Source organism: Dipodomys spectabilis, unplaced genomic scaffold, assembly GCF_019054845.1.
Source record: "Dipodomys spectabilis isolate Male_0828 unplaced genomic scaffold, ASM1905484v1 ptg000297l, whole genome shotgun sequence".
Lineage (NCBI taxonomy): Eukaryota > Metazoa > Chordata > Mammalia > Rodentia > Heteromyidae > Dipodomys > Dipodomys spectabilis.
The window spans coordinates 18,843,690-18,868,296 of record NW_024870974.1 but is presented as its reverse complement, the minus strand read 5'-3'; the positions used below and the strand labels follow the sequence as shown (position 1 = coordinate 18,868,296).

General features: G+C 42.2%; 1 protein-coding gene across 2 annotated transcripts in view; it reads right to left on the bottom strand.

Annotated features, from left to right (window-relative positions):
* The window catches only part of Slc10a7 (solute carrier family 10 member 7), a 165,461-nt gene that overhangs the window by 28,269 nt on the left and 112,585 nt on the right, over window positions 1-24,607 (bottom strand). For both annotated transcript variants that reach the window (XM_042701822.1, XM_042701821.1), the window contains exons 6-7: window positions 14,168-14,203; window positions 2,303-2,386 (exon numbers count right to left, since the gene is read on the bottom strand). In XM_042701822.1, coding sequence (XP_042557756.1) covers window positions 2,303-2,386; window positions 14,168-14,203 — 120 coding nt within the window. The remainder of the gene's footprint in view (window positions 1-2,302; window positions 2,387-14,167; window positions 14,204-24,607) is intronic.

The following is a 24,607-nucleotide window of genomic DNA, read 5'->3' as shown; positions in this document are numbered from 1 at the left end:
CTAACTTTATTACTTTATAATTTACGGAATACTTTGCTGTGTAACACACAAAGGATGAGCCATCTAATAATTCATTGGAGGTTTTTTTTGGATAAATATTCTTTAATTACATAAATTATATAACCCTATACATTAAAAAATGAATAATTTAGGCATGGCCATTTTTGTTCATGTGTTTTAAGCCAACCAAACATTTATTATTAATAAGGATATATTCAAGGTCAACTAAGAGAACAATTATGTGCTCCAAGTGATTACGTGGAATTATTTTCAGAACCAACAAAGTAAGTATGGATTCATACTAATGCTGTCCGCAGTTTTAAACTGTAGTGGTGAGAGAAAGACAGACTGGATTATGCATCTATAAGACATAGCATATCCCTTATTGCTCACAGAATGCTCATGCAGTCATGACTTTTCTCACTCATTCTAAACATTTATTGTAGAGTCTTGGAATGCAACAGAACAAAATATACATGGTTCCTGTACTCATGAACTAGTTCATGAGTTTAAGGGGGGAGGATGGAACTTAAAAAGCCTACTAAATAAAATGTGTATTTCAAGAAGGACAAAGACAGGCATCAGATAAAGTGTGATAAAAGAAAATAGGAAAAAAAAAAAAAAGAAAATAGGAAAACATTAGAGTTCAAAGGAGACCTGAATTAAAGGATTAAGTGAGTAGGGAGGGAGCAGGAGGTGACTAGAAAGACCTGAAAAGAAGGGAGAAGTCTAGAAAAGCCAGGGAAGCCTGCGGGAGGACATGGGGGGAGGAGCCTGCAGGAGGACATGGGGGAGGAGCCTGCGGGAGGACACGGGGGAGGAGCCTGCGGGAGGACACGGGGGAGGAGCCAGCGGGAGGACACGGGGGAGGAGCCAGAGGGAAGACACGGGGGAGGAGCCTGCGGGAGGACACGGGGGAGGAGCCTGTGGGAGGACATGCGGGGTTTGAGCAGTAGGCTGAGGATGTGGCATCTGCACTGTAGAGAAAGTTTTTTCCAAGCATCATTTTATATTTAATTACAGGTATTCTTTATTTTTACATCTCCTCATCCATGCTATAGTTAGCCTTTTTATGGATAAAATGAGAAGTTTTTAAAGCCCCGTCTGTGTACCGCAGAGTGTGCTGGTTTGTCCAGACCTAGGTTGAGGAAGGGGCTAGTTCCCTCAGGGGCTGCAAGTGTTTGCTCGGTTTCAGGTGAGTTCATCTTTGTCACAGTCCTTCCTGGGGTGTAAGAGAGGTGAGTCTCTAACGACTGGGGAGACTGGAAGCTCCCATTTAAGGCAGGACGACTTAGGGGTGTTTCCAGCCCCAGATGGCTGGCGGAGGCCTTGCTGGGAAAGCATCAAGCACATCTACCTCTTTCATGCTGCTGAAGGCCATGCTCCAGGGCACTTCCTGTCGACCCTCCAGGGGCCCCGGAGGAAGACCCCCACATCTTACACACACGTTATTTTTGCAGTTGCTCCCTCTTCCGTATTTGCAGGTGACCTGAGGATGGTGACAGTTACAGCACACTTACCTGAGTCACACTCCAGGCTAAGAACTTTATATTCATGCATATTTCCTTCAGTTCTCATGACAAAACTCTAAGTGAGGTGCTGTTATCATATTTAATCAACTATGAGCCTGGAGCGAGGGAGAGTAAGTGCCCAAGAACATACAGCAAACAAAAGGTGGATTTTAGCTTGGAATCTAGTTGCTCTTAAACTCTGTGTATTGATTATTTCAGTAACACATTATATTCTGTCCTCCGGTCCTATGGTTTCCTGAAAACCAACAAACTACCCAAAATACTTGTTTTTCATGTATATGCTTATAATTACATCACATGCTTACTAGTAATGTGTTAAATTAATTTCAAATACACAAATTTTTGCTATTAATCCTCTTAAAGACAAATCAGAAAAAAAACCAACTCTAAATATTCAAGATCGAATTGTAAGAGTCTGGGGGGGTTCTTACAGAAAACAATCTGCAAAGCAGATTAACCTGACTTTGAAAAGTTAAACAAAGCATCCTGTGATAAACAAAACTTTCTATTTTTATTTAGCTGTTTCCTCCTTGTGAATATCCTTTCTCTCAATTTCTTGACATGGTATAAAACTTCACAATTTCATCTTTAGAGAAAGGACAGAGATAAGGGGTGGGGCTTAAGCAGTAGAGCAATTGCCTATCAAGTGCAAAAGCCGAGTTTAAACCCCAGTACCATGAAGGAAAGGTAACAATGCTACACTATTACTACTTTTACTACTACTACTAATAATAACTTAAAAGAAAGATCAGGTAGAATGGAGACTTTACCTGTCCAATGATGAGAGGAACCACAACGGTCATAAAAAGCTGAGAGAAAATAGATGTAAAAGGCACAGAAGAGGATGAACCAAGCTGTAAAATCAGAAAGCAAGAATTAGAATGACCACGAATCAGCAGTCAAATCTTGGGCTTCATGAAATAATGCAGTAAATAAATTCGATTTCTACAGATTTCTCTCACATGCACCAAAAAACTGGTAGCTATCAATGAAAAGGAGTAAAGCTGCCTGAAATTTTCTAAATTTAACATAGACTAGTCAGTATCTTAACACATAGTTTTTACTCAGAGATTAGAGTTAAGGAAAAACGTTAATTACTGATGGACAATTAAATTACTTACTACTGAATACATTTTTCTTTTTTTTGCTGGTCCTGGGGCTTGAACTCAAGGCCTGGGCATGAGCTTCTTTCACTCAAGGCTAGCGCTCTACCACTTTGAGCCACATCTGCACTTCCAGTTTTTTGGTGATTAATTGGAAATAAAAGTCTCACAAACTTTCCTGTCCAGGCTGGCTTCGAACTTTGATCCTCAGATCTCAGCCTTACAAATAGCTAGGATTACAGGTGTGATCCACCAGTGCCATCATGAGCAATGAATACACTGCTGTATAGGAAAGTCGTTCTGGGTCTGCACTAATGTATAGCATATTTATCCACAAATGTAACTTGTGTAATTTTTACTTAATCTCTTTGCAAACATGTAAGCATTATCTACCAGGATAATATCTATTTATGCCTGAAATAGTTTCCGACTGTCACATCCCTCAAGTCAAAGATCATTTGTCTTTAGTCTCAGCTTTGCTAGAATTTATTCTTATGTAAGGTCCGGTAGAAGAGAGATATTAAAACACTTTAGTTTTCAACTTAAAATTTCAATCCGCCCTTGAAAGGTTCAGAATCCCGCATTTTTCTCCTTCATTCTTTTTTTTTCATTCTTTCATACTAACAGTTACAACTTGAGTCCCACAAAAATCACGAAGTTTTTTCCATGAATTTTGTTTTTCTAGCTGTGGTGGCTTATGCCTATTGTATTAGCTGCTCAGGAAGGTGGCAGAGAGCTAGAGAATGGAGAGTCAAAGACAGCCCTGGCCGAAACTTCCGGGACTCCGTCTCTAAGCTAACCAGCAAGCAGCTAGTGGAGGCATGGCTTAAGACATAGAGCATCAGCTGAGAAAGCACAAAGCCCTGTGTTCAAACCATGGGTTAACACCAAACCTCCTTCTGTTTGTCCAAGTTCAAAAGCCTGATCCAGAGATTCTCATTTCTTTCTTGAGTTCAGTTAAACTCAGAAATAGCTTTTAGAAAGTAATTTTGTGAATGGACACTAAAGTAGCAATGGTGCACGATGTCTAGTAAAACAAAGCAGATATTTGGATAAATGAAGTTGAGGGCTGAGAATAAAATTTTACATTATCAATATTTTTACTGATTTTTGATTATTTTTCTTTGATACGGGATCTCACTGTGAAGCACAATCTGAGCTGGAACTCTCTGTTGTTCAGGCTGGCTTCAAACCCTTGATCCTCCTGCTCCCGTCTCTGGGTGCTGGGATTCTAGGCATGTGTCACCATTCTGGTTTTGATTTCCCATTCTGCATGAATGCTTTGCTGATTTTTTTTCTCCAACCTGGTGCACTGTATAAATTCTTTCCCTCGGCTCAGGCCCAATTTGAGCACACTCAAGATGACAGCAATGTGCTCATCGCTCCATCGACGATCCCGCACTCAGCACGAGCTATCCACCTCTCCCCATGCCCCATGCAGCCTCCCTGCCTCGACAACCAACATAAAGAAGTGAAGAGAGTCAGCAGAAAAAAAGTGAAACTGCACTAGAGTCTGCAGGAGTCTTGGTGTGTTCAAATGTTCCATGGTTGGCAGGTCTTTTTTTTTTAATGCAAAAACTAAGGACTGAAAGCTCCTAACTACATCCCACTGAGAAGCCAAGTATGCCATTGAAGCACAATGTACTTAACAAATACACTTTATGTTTAAATATGAACCCTAAATTTGTTCTTGGGCAAGGATAGAAGAATAGATTTCTAAGAGAAATCAAGGTGCCGAATGAATAGAAAAATAAACTTTCAAGAATACAGTTTCCAAGTTCATAATTATCCAGCTCAAAGTTCTCTGCCCATGATTTACCATGCTCAGAGAGAAGAAGCAGGATTTATAGCCGTCATCTTCATACAAAAGGTGACAATTCCTATTTAGGATCTCAGGACGGGGCTCAGACATCTCTGGTTCTCCTTTCTATCTCAATTTTATTTGTACTGAAACATTAATTAATTTCTCCATCCGTCAAACAGCGTCTGACAAGGAGACAGTGGAACAAGCGATGGCTGAGGTGGACCTTGTCCAGGATCCCCAAGGTCCTTTTGTTGTGGAGAACACCTGACTGGAAACCCGGTTAGGGCGACCCTCCTCTGAGGCACTGTCAGAGAAGACAAGCTAGCCAAGGGTGGCACTCACTCGGTACCCAGTGCCAGAGGAGGGTGGCAGGGATGAAAGTCTGCTCCCTTGCAGGTAGCTCTGAAAGGAAGGACAGGAGTGCAATTGGGCTCAAGTCCTTGCTTTTGACGTGGCTGCCGGCCTCTCACTGTGGTCAGGGGAAGCACAGGTGCCCACAGGGGCATTTCTGATGCTGTGAAGTGTGCGCTGGCAAGCAGGGTGAGCACTGGACATAGGAGAACAGGACTCAACCCTTTTGTCCACAGACTTCATCTTAACCAACACAGAAGACGCTGTATTGCTGGGGAGGTTTGCCTCTTCCTATTTTTATTTTTTTTGGCCGGTTGTGGGGCTTGAACTCTGGGCCTGGGCGCTGTCCCTCAGATCTTCAGCTCAAGGTGAGTGCACTGCCATTTGAGCCACAGCAGCACTTCTGGTTTTCTGGTGGCTTAACGGAGATAAGAGTCTCATGGACTTTCCTGCCCAGGCTGGCTTTGAACCATGATCCTCAGATCTCAGCCCCCTTAGTAGCTAGGATTATAGGTGTGAGCCATCAGTGCCTGGCCTGCCTCTTCCTATTTTAATGAGAAACTTGTTGCAGTTAGAAGATGCTTAAAAGATGCATCAGTAATTTGCAAGTAAATTTGCAGGTTCTGGATCAACTTAAACCGAGCAATTCCCGGGCTTCACTTGCACTCCCCAGCAGATTCAGAGCTAATTCGTCTCGCGTGCCAAGCCATGCTTTAACCTACAGTATGCTAAGCAAACACTAGTCATAGGATAATTTCTCTCAGGAAAGAATGCTTTATTATTTATGTACTTATTAACTCATTGATTTTTTATTTGGGGGGCAGTACTAAAGTGAAAACTCAGGGCCCTTCACTTGCTGAGCCATGCCCCTATTTTGAGATAGGTCTTGTTTCCTTTTGGGTGTGTACCTGGATGAAAAGCCACCTATTCTAGCTTCTCACTGTAGATAATAGGGGTACACCACCACACCTGGCTTCTTTGCATTAAGATGGAAACTTTGAGAAAAGTCTTGTGAACTTTTCTGTCTGGGCTGGCCTGCATGCACTCTTGTTCCAGAAAAAGTCCTGCATGTTTTCCTGGGCCAGTCTGAACCATAATCCTTTTGCTCTCAACTCTTCTGAGTAGGTAGGATTACAAGTGTGAGCAACCAGCTTAGAAATATGACTTAAAAAGTGTAAAACTCACAAGTAGTTTGGCTTGTTGGGTTTCATATGTGCAGAAAGCAATGATTCACAGGAGAGATTTTAGCTTCTCTTGTGTTCAGTTATTTAAATAGTGGCTGAGTATAATTTACCCTGAAAGCCAGGGTAAATTCTAGGTGTCGTGGATGTGTAACCATGGACAAAACATGAGGCGTCTTCTCTTGAGGGCTGCTTTTCTAAAGTAGAGGTCTGCGTGCCTGCCAGAGAGCACTCGAGTACTTGTCTTTGGAGAGTCATGTCCTACCAGAAAAGCTCTAGTCTTTTGCCAAGTCTCAATTTAAGAATGGTGTCTTTAGGAATTCTTTCCAAAAGGCTGGTTGGCCACCTCCTCTTCTGTGAGCCGCCGTTCTCTATATGTCTGATGCACTTCTCCCAACCTTGTTCGTGTTCACAAACCCATTCTTGTTCACAAACACCTGTTCTTGTTCACAAATCTGTCTCTCAGGGGGACACTAGATGCTCCTGAAGATCAGAACATACTCTTGTTCATATTTCACATCTGTGTTACAGGTTCTCAAACTCCAACCCATCAGACACATCTGGATGGCTCAGGAAAACAGACCGTTCCAGCACTGGTGGTTCAGAGAGACTGGGAGAGTGATGGAGACGACAGAATTTGTGTTTCTAACAAGTTTCCCGGTGACACTGCTGCTGCCGCTTCCCTGAAGTTCACAGTGGGAGAGGCAGGGACTGAGTGTGTGGTAGATGTGCATAGTCAATCAGTGAATGACTAGGTAGTAAAGAAAGCTGGAGTTATTTTCTTTTCATTCTGCCAGTTTTGTTCAGCTAAGTTACAAAGGCCTACTTACTTCGCAGACTCGGAGATCAGCCTAGCCTCCCACCCACTCGTCCCCCACAGTTCCCCCAGCCAGGCAGTCCTCTCTGTGCCAAACATGCTGTTATAAAAGCTTCACATGCGCAGTATAGTTGACTCCTCATCGTTGAGGTAGATCTAATTAGTACCCTCATCTCCATACGGCCACACAAGACACAATCTGGACAAGGTCACCATGGCCCCAAACTGAGAGCCAAGATTTACAAAAATTCAATGCCAGTGGCTCACACCTGTCATCTTAGCTACTCAGGAGGCTAATATAGGAGGATCAAGGTTCAAAGCCAGACAGGTAAGAAATGTCCACAAGACTCCACCTTCAAAATAAAAATCAAAGAGCTAGGCTGGAGGTAGAGCAGTGGTAGAGGGCCAGCCAAGCAAGCAAGCCAAGCAAGGCTGAGGCCCTGAATTCAAACTCCAGTATGACCAGGGATTAAAAAGGAAAAAAATATAAAAGAAGAGAGCCATGCTTTGAACCTAGAAGTATAGCTCCACAGCCCTCACAGTTCATCCTATTGCAGAATGATTGCAGAAGGCACAAAGCTGGGAGAGAAGAGAGAGAGGAGAAAGGAGAGAGGAGAGAGAAAAGAGACGAGAGGAAAAAAAAGATAGAGAAAGGAGAGGGAAGGAGGGAGAAGAGAAGGAAGGAGGGAGAAGAGAAGGAAGGAGGGAGAGAGAAAGAGGAAGGAAGGAGAGAGAGAGAGAGAGAGAGAGAGAGAGAGAGAGAGAGAGAGAGAAAGAGAGAGAGAGAGAGATGCCCTGACCTTGCCTGGAGATGGGAAACTGGCGCTCTTCGCAACTGGGGTCCACAATTTACACCACAGGACACAGGCAGTTAATTGAGTGACTATTTTCTCAACATTACCAAGGATGATACATAACCAGTACCAGGACAGATGCATCTGAGGGAAGGTAATTCAATTCACAGAATGCCTTGGGGTATTAGGGCTTAATTCTCTGAGAAAGGCAGAGTGAAAGTGGGATTGACTGCTCTCAACCCATTCAATTTAAAAACTATTTTGGAAAGAATCTGGGAGTTCAGTTGCTAAAATATCCAGCCTCAGAAAGACAAATAAGTGAAAACTGTGAGAGAAAGAGATGCTGACCGTGTACAGAATCACATTTACCAGTGGACCGCTGGAAAACAGATGGTGTGTTTTAAATCACTCCTGTAAGTGAGCTGACCTGTAAATTGTCATTAACGCACCAGGTCTTCACTCGCTTGGTGGTGTAATCAGCCTTTTATCTCCTATCAGGGAAATCCATTAGCCACAGGCATCACCACTATTTGTGTCTCTTCTCAGCTATTAAAACATTATTGTATTAAATAATTCACCCTTGATGATTGGCCTTCACTTTCATTAGCACCACATTCAGGCAAAAATAAGAATAGGTATATACAGTTTATACTGTGGTATGACAAGAATATTCAATCACTTTTGCTAATAAATCAGGAAGCAGTGGCTTCAGGCACAGATCAAGATTTGTTCCCTTCCTATTCAATTCCACCTTCTCTGAACCACCACAGAAAGAAGTAGAGGGGCTGGCTTCCTATTGGATGTAACTTTTTTGTACTTACATTATGGAAGGCAAATTCATTAATGTCTTCCTGTCACAAAAATATCATTTAAGCTTAGCATTAGTGATCATGTTTGAAATCCTAGTTACTCAGGAGGCTGAGACCAGGGGGAGGGAGAGGGGAATCATAGTTTGTAGGCAGCCTGGGAAGAAATGTCTGCGAGATCCCCATCTCCCAAATAACTAGCAAAAAGCTGACCTGGGAGCTTAAGTCAACTGGTAGGATTTCACCTTTCCCCATGAACTACAGTCCTGCCTTTCCCTCATTCGCTGCTGTCTTTTTCTCAAAGGAACACTTGCAAACTAAACTAATTCTTTTCATGAAATTGACAAGATAAATGTATGGCAGGTGACAGACTCAATGTAAAAACAAGTATGATTTTTATCAACTTTAGGAATATGGTTGTTAAACAGCCATATTGATTTAGTTGTGTATATCAAAGTAAAATTGGGTTATTGCGCAGAGAGTCGATTTAGCAGAGGAAATGATCTTTTTATAGCTAAGTATATGGCCTTTTTTTTTCTTGGAGACATAAAGAAGAAAATAGATTTTAAAAGATAAATATTACAAAAAGCATGGCTTCCCTATTTTGTGCATATGATAATTTATATTTTTCCAGCTTTATTGAGGTATAATTGACAAAAATTATACATATTGAAGGCACATAATATGACTTCACACACGCGCGTGCGCATGCGCACACACACACACACACACACACACACACACACACACACACACACACACACACACACTGCAAAATGATTATCCCAGTTTAAGCTATTCAACTATCTCCCCCAGTTCCTTTTACTGTATGTGGTAAAAATACTTAAGAATTATTTTTTTAACCAACTTTAACTATGCAATATGCTATGACTAACTGGAGTCTCATGCTATAAGCCAGTGTACAACTTTCCCGCGCCTAGAACCTAGTAACCACCCTCTATTTCGGAATTTAGCTTTTTTGTCTTCCTCATATAAGTGAGATGGTGCATTGTTTGTCTTTCTCTGCCTGTCTTTCCTGACTTAGCCTGATTATCCTCCAAGTTCATCTATTATATGCTAATTTAATATGTAAGGCCAAAAGATTATCTCCCAGTAACTTTGATGAAAACTGGTTTTTAGGTTTTGGGGTTTTTTGGGGGTGTTGGGAAGTGAACTGAAGACCTTGCATACACTATGCTCAGGCTTTCCCCGTGCCTGATGTGTACCGTCATAGCTTCTGGTTATTCAAACCACACAGAAACTTGAGTGAAGTGTGCCCAGTTAAATTGCGAATTGGCTGCTCCTAACCCAAAGGGGAAGTTGGAGGGCTTAGAGGCAGGCGTGAACACACTTTGCTCCCTGTTCACTGGGCAATGATTTCATCTTGTCTGTCAGGAGTGTGGTTCAGGAGCCAAAGAACCTGTTCACTGTCCTTTTAACTGGACCGCAGAACAGATGCTTGAGATCCTCCAGAAGTGTATGTTCCAGGCAAGGCTGTTTCTCTCCTCTCTGGAGACCCTACCTGCTCTCAAGGAGCACACTCAGACTGGCCTCGGTGGGAAACCAAGGAAGACAGTGCTGCCCAAGATATCACTCTCTGTCACTCCAGTGAGCTTTTCTAAGTCTCAGGCCAGCGGAGACACGGCTTCTCTGGGGCCCATGGTCTTAAAGAGGGGACAGAGTTTATCAGTAACACCTCTGTCAAATCTAGACCACTTGAAACTGTTCACCAAGGGTTCTCTCTCTCTTTCCTTCCCAATTAGAATTGGATAAAGTTGAATGGGGTGGAGGTTGGCATGAGCATTTCAGAAAGGTTCTACGGAATTCTCTGAGCACGACCTCTGGGACTGACACTGCAGGGAGGAGATGAGCTAGTCCAGCCTCACGAGCTATTGCATCCTTACTTGCTTTAGAGATAGACACTTCCAAACACACGTGAGAAACTGGCGCAGTGTGAAGGAAAACACTGAGATAAGCAAATGGCTCGTTCCTCCTGTTAGCCATTTATGCTTACTGTTAATATCTCTGTACATCTCTCTCCCGAACGTGACCATCGATCACGGAACTGTAAGTGGGATGCTATTCAAAATCACAGTATTACACACGGCCTTAATAGCTGTATACATTGCTTTTGTTGATAGCAAGGGGCTCAAGAGTTGAAGACTCTTCTATCACAGGCAGCAATTACTAGAGAAATGAACAATAATCACAGACCAAGGCTGTCCCTGCTCTCTCCCTGACCCAGACCCCTCCTGCGATGAGCTTCTATTAAACTCAGTGTGAACTGCACAGCCTACCAGTTAATTTTTTCCTCTAGATTTCTTCCATATTCTTTACTCCTGCTTACTCTCTAAGCTTTAAGATTTTGCAAGGCAACAATCACATCTTCTTTTTCTTTGCCTCAGATGTTAATCGAAATTTATCAACGTTCAAAAAGTAGTAATTTAATGCACTTGTATGTATTTAATATATGTCTCCAAAGAGGCATGTTTTGTAGAAATAAATTGGGATACGAAGCTGTGACACAATCGATTCTTTCTTATATAAGGTGAGAGGAGCTGCTACGTGTAAAGGTGGTCACGCCTGTCTGATTCCCATCTGCATATAGCACAATAATAGTACAGGGCGTCAAGACTTCACTGGCAAAACTATCTTCACCAGAAACTATGCCTGACTACCAAGAATTTTCTGTTTTCAAAATATAATGATGTGATGAAATTTTTAGGAGCTATATTAGCTTCGTGGGTGTCTGTAACAAAGTTCACAAACAGAGCAACTTAAAGCAACAGAAAGGTATTGTCGTGTAGCTCTGGAAGTAGTAAGTCTGAGATGAGCAATCTGGAATCGTCTCTTCTGGATTCTGAAGTGTGTTGACATCTGTGGTATTCCTTGATTTGTGCTGGCAGAATGCGAACCTCTGCCTCACCTGGAGCTCTCTGTGGGTCTCTGCTCCTGCTCTTAGATGAAGAGCCCAGCCTACTCCCTGTGTCCTCATCTGAACTAATTACATCTGCAAATAATGTGGTTTCTTTTTTTTTTTTTTTTACCTTTTGTGTACTGGAGGGTAGGACTTTAATGTATCATTTTCGGAGCAACAATTATAAGGATGTTGAAGCCAGGCACAGGTGGTTCACACCAGGAGGTTGAGATCTGAGGATCAGGGTTCTAAGCCAGTCAAGGAAAAGCCCATGAGACTCATCTCCAATTAATCACCAAAAAGCTAGAAATGGAGATTTGGCTTACATAGTAGAACACCAGCCTTGTGTGAAAAAGCCAAGAGAGAGTGCAGACCCTGAGTTCAAGCACTAACAGGAGCATCGGATGACTAAATGAATAAACAAATAAACAGGGTATTGAGGGGGAAAAAAAACCCAATACATTTCTTTTTTTCTTTTTTTTTTGTCAGTCATGGGGCTTGAACGCTGGGCCCGAGCACTGTCCCTCAGCTCTTCAGCTTAAGGCTAGCACTCTACCAGTTGAGCCACAGTGCCACTTCCGGTTTTCTGGAGATAAGAGTTTCATGGCTTTTCCTGCCTGGGCTGGCTTTGAACAGCAATCCTCAGATCTCAGCCTCTTGAGTAGCTAGGATTACAGGCATGAGCCATCGGCCCAATACATTTCTTATGGAAAGTGCTCCTATTTTAAGTCACTTGGGTTCTTGTCTTGCTCAGTAAGTCCTATTAACCCAAGTGTAAATAAGTCTCATAGTTTATAAACTGCACAATAACCCAAACAGACAAAACAAGTGTGTACTCCTCATGTGATTGAAAATCATGCAACACAGGAGTATCTGCCAAAGTACAATGGCACTGAACTTCTGGGAAGTCCATTAGATCAGAAGAGAAGCATTAAACTTTTACATTAAGGGTCTTGGAGTCTCTTTCACTATTCTCTATTATTTTACGATGTTGAACCAACTAAAGCACACAAGCTCACGGTCTGTGTGGAGGAAAGCTTGCAGTGATGTGATGCTATACATTCATCAGCAGAAAACGTCCTACACATAGATGGGAAGAAGAGGGAGAAAGCACTCATTTGGTTCTTTAGTCATAAGCTGAAGGATGGTACCACAGATCCCAGTGTTAGAGTCACTTAAAGTCAAGTCACATATTCGGTGTGCATATGTGAACGTGGAGCTAGGTAAATTGAGGGGATGGGTGAGGTCGGGAGAGATGAGGGATGATGAAAGAGATAATATTGATCAACAGGCATGGTATTCATAAATTGACATGTTGAATCAGACTCCCTTTGTTCAACTACTTGAAGACAGACAGACAGACAGACAGATCCTTTTAAGTGCTATCTCAGGTCTCAGTCACCTTATTGCAGCTTATCCCTACTCTTCCAAAATGAGTCACATGAGACATCTCTCTTCTGCAATGGAGAAAGCGGATGTCATTTACTTTGTGAGTCACTAGAGGCCAGACTCTATACCAGTCTCCCAGGCTGGCCTATATCCTCTGTCCATGAGGGATTCTCCTGGGAAACTGCCTTAGGGATCTTGAGTTCAAGTTCCTGGCATCATCTGTTAGTGGCCATGTGCATAGGTGGGCAGCAAGCAAGCCTTTTCATCCAAATTAACGCAAACACCATCTTTAGTTTTAATGTGACCCACTGCAAATTCTGAGTTGGGGGTTGGGGGGGGGGGTCTAAATAAATAATGAAGTTTGTTCTGCTGCTGGAAGTGATCTGATGATCTGACTCTTGTGACCTTGCCAGAGTGGAGTGAGCATTTCAGAAAGGAGGGTGAGGCTGGGGCTTATTACTTGAAGATAATGTCTTTCATAAAAGATGCAGAATCCAACTGTTTAGGAGGATGTCTATCTCTCTCTATTTCCCACACAGCTGGTTAGAAATGAAGTCCCTCACTCTATTACTCTAATTGAATTCCAACTTGGGTAATTACACTATAATTAAATAAATTCTCCCCATAGTTTTAATTCCCTGACAAATAGTCCTAGTCAAACAGCTCCACTTCATCCCCAGAAACACATCCCACTACATTTCAGTGGTAAGCGGAATGATTTATATTTGGAGGATGTGTGTATGAAAAAACTTCACAGTTCATAAAATATTTTAGGTAGCACTCATGATTACATATGCTTTGCTCAGCGTGAGATAACATTAATTTCTATTATAATCTTTCATCTGATTTCTCATATGCCTAGTGCCAAAGGAAATAAGACAGTTAATTAGCATTTCTTGTGTTCAGAACAATTTTGGGTGAGTTAACCAGTGGCTTGTATCTACTTACTATTTTTTTTTTTAATTCAAAAGCACATTTCATTATCATGGGGGGGGGGGGGGGAATGCCTATTGGGGGTGGGGGAATTATTGCTTCCCATTTTACAGATGAACCATAGAGGAACCAGAAACTCCAGAGGAGCCAGCTACAGACAAACCTAGCCTCGAAGCCTAGCTTGTCCTGGTCCCCGGGCCCATGTTCTTTCTGTGCAGCACTACCAAACACTGGGTCAACCAGCACTAATGAGAACATAAAGACCAGCATGTGTGCGCCCTGTGTCCCAGGTCATTAATTCATAATAGCTTATCATTTAGTCAGGGTTGGAGGCCTGATAATTGGGAGCTGATGTTGTCCTTCACTGTCACGCATGTGTCTGTGTGCTGGTTCCTGGGACCACTTTGCTGCAACACCTGCTTAAATGTGATTCAGGGTGCCAAGGAGGATTCAAATCTCAATTTTTATTCTAATGGCCTTCCTTAAAGGGTGTAGATGGCTTTTAATAAGAGATATTAAAGGCAATATCAAAATACTCACAAAAAGCAGCAGTAGCAAGGGTGTTACAACGATGCCCTGAAAGAAATAAAAGAGATAATGATCATTTATTGGCCTGGGAAGCAGGAGATGCTCTTTCACATTTAAAACTCAGATGCAGGCTGTTATTCTCACTTCTGCTTAAGGAAATCTAGGTGATAAAGAAGAAGGAGCCGGGTCCTGGTTTCCCTGCCATCCACCGCTAGCATCTCCACCAAGACTATTTGTATGTGGATCATTAAACACACAGCCACCCATCTTCCTTAACTTGTCTTTCCTCTTTTGAACTTAAGTCCCCTCCCACACTGCACAGGTAGTATACAGAGAGAAGCCGGTGGCTGGTAAGGGTCCTCACTCCAAGGCCTTCAACTCTAACTTGGATAAAGTGCCCCTTTTTGAGGGAAGACAGGTGGTTTGGTCTCCGTTGGGGCCCTCTCCTGAGCAAAGACCATGTCAGTTGTGATGAATGAGATGTCGTGATTTTGCAATGCGACCTGACCTCCCCTAGGAAATGAGCTGGGATCTCAAAACTCATTTCACTTGATTAGACTCCGAGTCTCCATGGTGGAAGAAAAGTCTTTCATCTAATTCTGCCACACAGGACCACCACAGTCCCTCTGTCTCCCCCAGGCAGAAAGGAGCAAAAGATTTGTTTTCTTCAATGACAGGGAACCGTTTGAGGCTGGTGCCAATGAGGCAGAATACAAGCTTTTAGGTTTCATGAAGGTAAATCTTTAAAACCATGTGTTGGAGCTGGGAGTTAACGTGACGGGTTTCAGTTTAGAGCGCCAGAGGATTATTTGTCTCTCTTAATTCTCTCTCACACTCTGTTATGATTAAACAAGAAAAAGCAATTCATAGTTTTGTTAACACATTCTACTTGGAACTTTAAATTTCTCAGAATCTGTGTGTGTGTGTGTGCGTAGAGGGGGGAGGGAGAGGGAGAGACAGACAGATAGACAGACAGAAACAGGGAACCACTGTATTACTTCTCAAAAGCAGTCCTTTAAGCTAATTGTCAGTGATTCATGCCTAAAACCACAGAGGCTGAGATCTGAGAGTCACGGTCCAAAGCCAGGCCAGGTTGAAAAGTTTGTGAGACTCTTATGTCCAATTAACCACCAAAACAAAACTGGAAGTGGAACTGTGGCTCAACTATTAGAGTGCTAGCCTTGAGAAAACAAAAACCCCAAATAAAAAGCTCAGGGATAGCACCCAGGCCTGAGATTAAGCCCGAGGACTTTGTGTGAACACTGAAGGCATGACGAATGGGACTAAAAGTATTTGGGACTTAGGTAAACACATGTAGTTATTTTTTTACACACTTGCTTTATGCAAACTTCTGCATTTGGCAAAAAGAGAATACACCATTTGAAATTAAGGGTCATACTTTACCTCTACTTATTAAAACATGTATGTGGAGTATCAATTCCATTTCTGTCTATGGAACAGGTTGTTAGTAGCACATTTCAAAGAGCCAGAATGTACCAAATGCCAATATCGTTTTTAGTTTCGAATGGCCACTGCCTCGGATGGAGGGTGTAGCTCAGCGGTCGAGTTCTTGCTTAGAATGTACAAGGTCTCTCTGTGATTTGGAATATGTTCTGACTTTAGGAAGAATTGAAGCTTTACAAGGTTGGGTAGAAATGAAGATCTGGCTGTTGAATGGGAGCCATTTCACTTCAAATCAGAACATTTGTTTTCAACCACTTCTTTTGTTTTCCTTGTGCTAGTCTTGGGGCTTGAACTTAGGGCCTGGGTACTGTCCCTGAGCTTTTTTGCTTAAGATTAGTGCTCTATCAGTTGAGTCACAGCTCTACTTCCGGTGTTCTGATGGTTAATTGAAGATGAGAATCTCACAGTTTCCTACCTGGGTTGGCTGTGAACAATGATCCTCAGATCACAATCTTGAGTCGCTAAGATTACAGATGTGAGCCATAGCGCTTGGCTCACTATGCCTTTTATGACATGAAACAAACTGAGAAATAAATCATCATGTGATGTGGATGTTTTTTAAGTCGTTTTTGCAAATATCCAAACTAAAAAAGGGTGAACTGAGAACTTAAAATTCTGACAGCAAAAATCACTGAAGCTGAAAAGTCAGATAATAAATGTTATTTTTTTCTTGGATTTGTAAGTGTCTCAAGTCACAAAGTAATGGCGTTCATTGTCTCCTGAAAAAAAAAAAACTTTCAGAAAATCCATTTACACCTCTGACAGAATGACAATATGAATACATTCCAGTGTTACATCTGAGACACTGAGATGTAGTTGCATTAAAACACAAACCCACCAGAAATCCCAATAAAATGAATTTCAGCAATGAATAAAATGAAATCTCTGCATAGGATTGGGGAGTGGGGGAGGCAACATTGGAGTATACTCCTGATTCTGTTTTTGGCAGAAAACATTATTGGGAGATTTCACTGCAATGACCATGGTGATCAGATACTTAACCTCAGAGCCCATTCCCAGGCTATTGCTTTAACTCACTTTTTAAAAATACGTATTTGTATTGTCAAGGTGATGCACAGAGTAGGTTACGGTTACATAAATAAGGAAATGAGTACAACTCTTGTCAAACACTGTTACACCTCCCTCATTTTCTCCCACTTTCCCTCCCCTCCAAGTCGTAAAGCTCATTTCCATCATAGTGTCTTGGGAGTGAGTATGGCTGCTGCATTGGTTCACCCTCTGTCCTGTCTCACCATTTTTGATTCCCTACATCAGATAAACTTATATATAAGATAAAGGGTACCAAGATAAAAGAAACAGTGACCATTACCTTGGTTTTCACAGGATGACAGGTGAGCTTTGTGGGGGAGGGAGGGGCATTGCCCCTCCTCTGAAGTGAGACTCTCTTATCCTCACTGGTGAGCCCCGCGGCCAGGAATCCTCCAGACAGCAAATTCTCTTTCTATTGAGGCAAACCAGGGCCTGACAGCAAGTCACTCTTACTTTCTTACAAGGACCTCAAACCTCTAAGATTGCTGCCTTGTCTTCCTGTCTTTTAACTGAGCTCTTGTACAGTGTAAATAAAAACATGGCCTCTGCAGCTGTATCTTCTACATATCCTTTAAGAACACGTCCAGTAGGCCCAAAGTCCTCAGTTCTTCCTTCTCAGGCCCTCTTAGGGAAGAGAAAGGAGAGGCCTGTGTGTTCCTTCAGCAGCATCCTGGAGCACTGCCTAAAGCATTGTTTAGCTACCTAAAGGGCTATTCCTTTCTTTAGCGTCTACTTATTGTTGGCTAAGCAATAGGCTATACAATTTCACGTTAACATATGGAAATGATTTATTTAGTAGGAAACATGGCCACCAAGACCACTCACTGTTTTATTAACCCATAATAGAAAAAAAACAACCACCTACTTTCTAAATGAAACTAGAGTCTCTAGACAAAACTAGTTTCATCTCTCATGTAGCAAATGTACTCAGTATGCTTTTCTGATGGCCTGTCTCACCTTCATATCTACAATCTCCTCAGCACCAACTTTACTATCCTGCAGACTCCTCCATTACTCATTTAAACGAATGTTTGGCATGAGTTCATTTTATGTATGCTTTTAACTTTTTGAAAATTAAGCTCTGACCTTTTTCCTCTGAGCCTTGTACTTATGCCAATATAAAGATTATTTTACATTTTTTAGGACAACTAAAATTCCCCAATCCTGCCAGGGTCTTCACCTTTTGTCCTGTGTCTAGCATACAGTGAGCCCTTAAAAAGTTAGAGAAAGTTCATTCTTCAATAATAAAAGTATGGCTAACAAAATGAAATTATGTCAAACCAATATGTAATGATGGGTTTGATTTTTAAAAATCCTAGGCAGCTGGGCGCTGGTGGCTCACACCTGTCATCCTAGCAACTAGGAGGCTGAGATCTGAGGATCATGGTTCAAAGCCAGCCTGGGCATCAAGGTCTGTGAGACTCTTATCTCCAATAAGCCACCAGAAAACCAGAAGTGGTGCTGTGGCTCAAGTGGTAGAGTGCTAGCTTTGAGCTGAAGAGCTGAGGGACAGTGCTCAGGCCCAGAGTTCAAGCCACCACGACCAAAAAAACAAAAACAAAAAAAAGGTATTATGAGGGAGTTTTAGAGACACCTAACATTAAACAAAATAGTCAACAGAGAATGTAGTATTTTTATAAGCATGGATGCCAAGATATGTAAGTAGAGTAAACTCTAAAGAAATAGAGACACATTAAGAACTTAAGGAAGGGTAATGAAGAGAAAGTGTGGGTATTGTCCAGCAAGGACTTCTTCCCTCCTCCTCTATCCTCTTTAAACCCAGATCTTCACAAAGTGCCTTCATGTTAACTATTTGTTGTATGTTTGCAGGTCCAGGGGAGCAGACATCCAGCAGCTGACAGCACTCCATTTGTTTGCGAGGTGTGGCAGACTAGAGTCAAGTTGCCTGATGCTATGAGACTACTGGAGCCAGATTTCACTGGCTTCTGAAATCGGCCAACTCTATTCTCCCCAGGCTGGGATCAGCCTGGCTGAAGATGCTAACTTTTGCTTCCTGGGAGGCATTTCTGACAGGAAGAGAATACACTGACTGGCTGACATGGCTTCTCCTGGAACAGTCACAGGAAGGCATGTTCATGACACAGCTTCTGGAGATGCAAGGCTAAGGACTGTTTTTGGACTATGGTAACTCCATTAAAGCAATATCACCTTGTAAGACCTTATGATATGGGAAGCTGGCTCATCCACCTAAATAATATTACATTTGGGTAAACAAATGTTTATTTAGTACTATGTATAAGCCAGACATCAAACTAGAGGAGAACGCTGGCTGAATATGTGGCCTATGCTCATACGGAGTTTCCATCACAGAAAACTGCTCCAGTCTGTTCCTCTCTAACCCCAATACCTCCATTAAGAAATACCTTTACCATCTTATTCTTAAAACATTACAACTTTTCTAGACCACAATTAAGATTTATTTTTTGTCGGTCGTGGAGCTTGAACTCTGGACTTGGGCACTGTCCCTGCGCTCTTCAGCTCAAGGCAAGCGCTCTACCTCAAGCCACAGCGTCACTTCTGGTTTTCTAGTGGTTTATTGGAGATCAGAGTTTCATGGACTCTTCTGCCTGGGTTAGCTTTGAACCGTGATCCTCAGATCTCAGCCTCCTGAGTAGCTAAAATTACAGGCCCGAGCCACCGGCGCCTGGCTTAAGATTCTTTTTTTTTTTTTGTCGGTCATGGGCCTGAACTCTGGGCCTGGGCGCTGTCCCTCAGCTCTTCAGGTCAAGGCTAGTGCTCTACCACTTGAGCCACAGCACCCCTTCTGGCTTTTTCTGATTATGTGGTGCTGAGGAATCGAACCCAGGGCCTTATGCATGCAAGGAAAGCGCTCTACCACTGAGCCACCTTCCCAGCCCTTAAGATTCTTATACATATATATTCATATGAAATATAACCCTATTATATTTTTATTATTTTATAGTATTTTATTATATGTCATATTTTATGTACCTGATATTATTTGTATTGTTTCATTATTTTATAACATCATTTATTTATAATATTTATTATTAATTTTATTTCAATCTGCTGCTGGATGATCCAACACATACCATACAGGCCTCTTAGTCCTAAGGCACAGTACTGCGTGAAATGTGCACAATCCATGCCCTCAAAGTTTTTAGCAAACACAGACAAGCACTCACAATAACATGATGAGTATTCGACCTGAAAGCCTCAGGGAACAACAGCATATTCAACAGGGAGGGTAGAGTGGTAAGGATGAGAAAGAAGTGCAGAGCTGAGGGGCTGGGAAGGTGGGGAAGGAGCCTGGAGAAGTTTCTGGAGATGAGGAGACCTGGCAGAACGTGAAGGCGAGGCGCACGGGGTGCTGGGGAGAGATGCAGTTAAAGCCAGATGAGGCAGAAGGCCCAGCAACCCATGGTGAACTGCTAACTGGGTAAAAGGATTTCTGAGTCTTGCATTTGGGACAGCGGCCCTTGGGAAAGGTCTGCCCACAGCTGTGCTTAGGCAAAAATAATTCTGAGTATGGTGGAGAGAGGAGACTAAAGAGGAAAATCAAAGAGAAGAAGGTGAATTATGAGACTGTTCAGTAGATATTCAAGTAGGCGCTGATGGCTGATGTGAGAGCTAAGGCGATCAAATCTCAGCCATCAGGACAGACACAAAGGTGAAAGAAGAACTGTAAAGGTGCACTGATTGATTAAATGATGGAGGTGATTAAGTGTAAAGAAAGACACTTTGTCTGCTGAAGGTCGTGGTTTGTGATCATAGAACCACATACTGGGCTACAGTAGCAACAGAGATGAACAGGTTCGTTTTTTGGAGGAAGGTGATACGTTTGAGGTGTCTGTATACTGGATTATTATGAAGGAAGCCCAGAGTGATCAGTCATATGGCTGAGTGAGTCCTCACCATATGAGTGGGGGATTTGGGCTACAGAGAAGAGAAGAAATTAAGGAATATAGAATTTAGGCTCACAGTCTTCAGAGACTTAGGAGAAATCAATTTCAATGGACTACACAGAATGTGGAAGTTAAGCTGGAGTGAAAAGAAGACAAAAAAAGAAAGACAGAATATCAACAACTTTAAAGATGTCAAGTTGCAATGAAGGAGAAAGAAACAGCAGGAATGTGAAGACTGAACAGGAGGAAAACATGCACCCTGCAAATAGACAGAAAGATTATATCTTTGTTTTCCTTCTTTTTTTTTTTTGGTCGATTGTGGGGCTTGAACTCTGGGTCTGGGCACTGTCCCTCACTCTTCAGCTCAAGGCGAGTACTCTACCACTTGAACCACAGTACCACTTCAGGTTTTCTGGTGGTTAACTAGAGATAAGAGTTTCATAGACTACTTTCCTGCCTGGGCTGGCTTTGAACTGATCCTCAGATCTCAGCCTCCTGAGTGGCTAGGATTACAGGCATGAGCCACTAGCGCCCAGCTCTGTTTTGCTTCTATTTTTATTTGGCTCTATCAATATTCCTTAAAAGATCATTGAGAGCCAGGAGCCAGTGGCTCACACCTGTAATCCTAGCTACTCAGGAGGCTGAGACCTGAGGATCACAGTTTAAAGCTGGGCTAGGCAGGAAAGTACATGAGACTCTGATCTCCAATTAATTACCAAAAAACTGGAACTGGAGTTGTGGTTCAAGTGGTAGAACATTAGCCTTGAGAAAAAAAAGCTCAGGGACCATGGCTAAGCCCTGAGTTCAAGCCCCAGGACCAGAAAAAAAAAGATAATTGAAAAAAAAGGATAGTCAGTTGTTCCTACTCAAAAAATATACACCAAACTAGAGGTGTGGCTCAACTCATAAAACACCTGCACCTGCCTAGCAAGCATGAAGCTCCAATCCTCACTACACACACACACACACACACACACATACACACACACACACACACACACACACACACACACACACACACGACACATAGACAACTGTCCTCCAACAAAGCAGCTTTCCAGTAGAGGAGCCCCATCTAGGCAAAATTGACTGTCTACACATGGAAGCCATCAAGCTCATTGTAACTCCCTGGGAATAGCAGCACTGAGCTAATATCTTCATACAAGGAAATGATTAGCAGATAATCCTTGTGTATGACCAGAAATACTTTCCTCCAAGATGACATAATCCTCTTTGGAGATGATCATTCAAATAAGTAAAATTCTAACCAACTAAAATGTCTTCCAAGCTAGAGTTTATTTCTTTTTAAATAGGAGAATCTCCTAAAGGTCTTTTTTGGAATCTATACCTTCCCTAGATTGAAATGTGCTTTCAGGCCCACCAGCACTGGCTTACCAGAACTGCCAATTCCCAGAGTAACCCAGCATGATATATCATAATCTGCATCTTAGCCAGATCTCCAGATAAGCTACAGGCACACTGAAATTCAAGATGGACGGATTTAGTCACCAGAACAGAGCCTAATAAATGCTTCCTGTGTGGGGCTTGATAATAATTACTTCAGGCTTTGCAACCTCTCCATTGGAAGGAGCCACCAGGGACAACACACAGGTGAGCAAATGCGCATGCCCACAGTTGCCCCAAGGGCGGTGTCTGGCAGGTCTCCGCTCCACAACACTGCTTTCAATTAACAACTACCATTTCAAACGGAACAGAGTGTAACACGCTTTCATTTTTAGTAACTTAACTTTCGGTGAACCTACACTAGCTTCTAAATATCACCCTCATGCTCCTTTGTAACTCCTTAGAAGCTACTGTGTCATTAACTGATCTTTACTTTTCTCCAGACTGACATATTACTAGTGATTAGCGTATATTCTTTCTTTTGATATTTGCAGTGACACCCGCTCATCCGTAGCTGTTGATTCTGCGCCTCTTCAGTATGATTTCTGGAAAACACTCATCTGGTCACCTCAAAGGTTGACTTTCTAAGGACTCTGTTCTACCCAGGCCAACAGAGTCTGTTTATCTTAGTTCTAATATTTACTTTACTTCTTTCTAATCCAGTGACAGTTCTCCTTGCCAAAACTGACAAAGCAAGGGGACAGGCGAGAGAGGAGGAAGTGAGGAGCTTCCAGCAGGTGGAATAAGTGGGGTTTAGGACCCTAATTCCATCATGGAGACACAAATATATGCTGAGGGACTATACTTCTGTTTTCTCACGGCACTCATGAAAGCTGGTCTATCCGTGGCACAGAGAAACTGTGTACACAAAGCACAGCTCTCTTAAAACATCAAGGGCATGATTCTACATGGCCCAGTGGTGGACCAGAGCTCTAATGGTCTGGAACAGATGAGCCTGTGGCATTTCATGTTTTAGAATCATCGTTTCAATAGATACCAAATATTACTATCATAACCAGAGCTAGCATTTAGTAAAGCATATCATATACTGAAACTGTCCTCAGTGTTTTTCACACATTACCAAATTTTAAGTAATGTAAATAGATTAACCCAATTTTTATAGGTGAGAAAAGAGACTATGGTTAAACTATAGGAAGTGTGAGCAGGTAGAATTCAAGACAATAACAACCACAGCTGTCTGATAAGTGCCTGACTTAACAAATATTATGTTGAACCAATGGACAAATGAATGAATGTGTGTCTAAACACACCTCCCTTAGGGAGCAATGTTTCTGTCAAATGAAACATACTTTCTGAAATGCTTTCAGACCCTTATATTTAATAATAGAAGCCAGCGAACACTTATTGAATGCCTACAACATATAGATCAAAGGTTGTTCTGTGCTTTTTGTACGTATTCAAAGTCATTCAGTCTTCAAACAGACCTGTGACAAAATTTGCAGATGGGAAAACTGAAATACACAGACAGAAACACTTTACAGAAATCTCAAGCAATAAGAGAAAGAATGGGGAGCGGGCCATGCATTGCTCGAGCATCCATGCTTGGTCTCTATCATGGTTTTATCTACTGGTTGAGAGTCTTTAGATGGTTAGGAAAATCAAGGAACACTAGCTGACAGGAGATAATCTGCTCTATTCTCATTATAAATTGTGAAGCTGAGGCCCAAGGAGGTGGTATTCTAACTCAAGCTTTGGAGTCAGCAGAAACACAAGGACTCACACTTAAGTGTGTACCTCATATTCCAACACCCTGTTATTTCTGAAGCCACATTGCGTCCTACAAACATAGAGAAGACTTGAAAGCCAGAACCTGCACTATATTATCATGCACTCAGGCAAGGAAAGTAGGTAGATAGGAAAGAAAGAAAGAAAGAAAGAAGGAAGGAAGGAAAGAGGAAAAAAGAAAATTAAGACGGATTAGAAATAACAACTCAGGAAAGATCTCCTCTTTCCACCAAACCAGATTTCACCCCCCAGCTCACTCCCCCCCAACAAGCCTATGTTCAAAAGACTAAGGAAGAATATTTTTGCAAAATATCGCAAAAAAGAATTAGCTTTACAGAAGACAGTGGGAAGGGCCAGTATGAAGGCCAATGAAGAAAAGTAAAGAGGTGGGGCTGGGAAGGTAGCTCAGTGGTAGAGAGCTTGCCTCGCATGCATGAGGCCCTGGGTTCGATTCCTCAGCACCACATAAGCAGAAAAAAATTGTAAGTGGAGTTGTGGCTCAAGTGGTAGAGTGCAAGCCTTGAGCTCAAGAGCTGAAGGACAGCGCCCAGGCCCAGAGTTCAGGCCCCACAGCCAAAAATAAATAAATAAATAAAATAAAATAAAAATTAAAAAAAAAGAAAAGTAAAGAAAGGACTTGTGCGAGACTTGAGACAGGAGCCTTGAATTCAGGCCTCTGGATGTTAAAATAAACTTCTGGAGTAATTAGAAATTGATTTCTTTTAAAATAAGACGTCCAAAGTTAACAGTTTAATCAAAACTGGTCTTCAGAGTTATACAAGACCTTTAACATAAACAGATGAAAACCAGATGGCCTACATGTACAGCGTGGACGGTCTGGCCCAGCTCACCGCTTCTTCTGGATGAGTCTAAACGACAGCACACACTGCTGTGAGCTCTG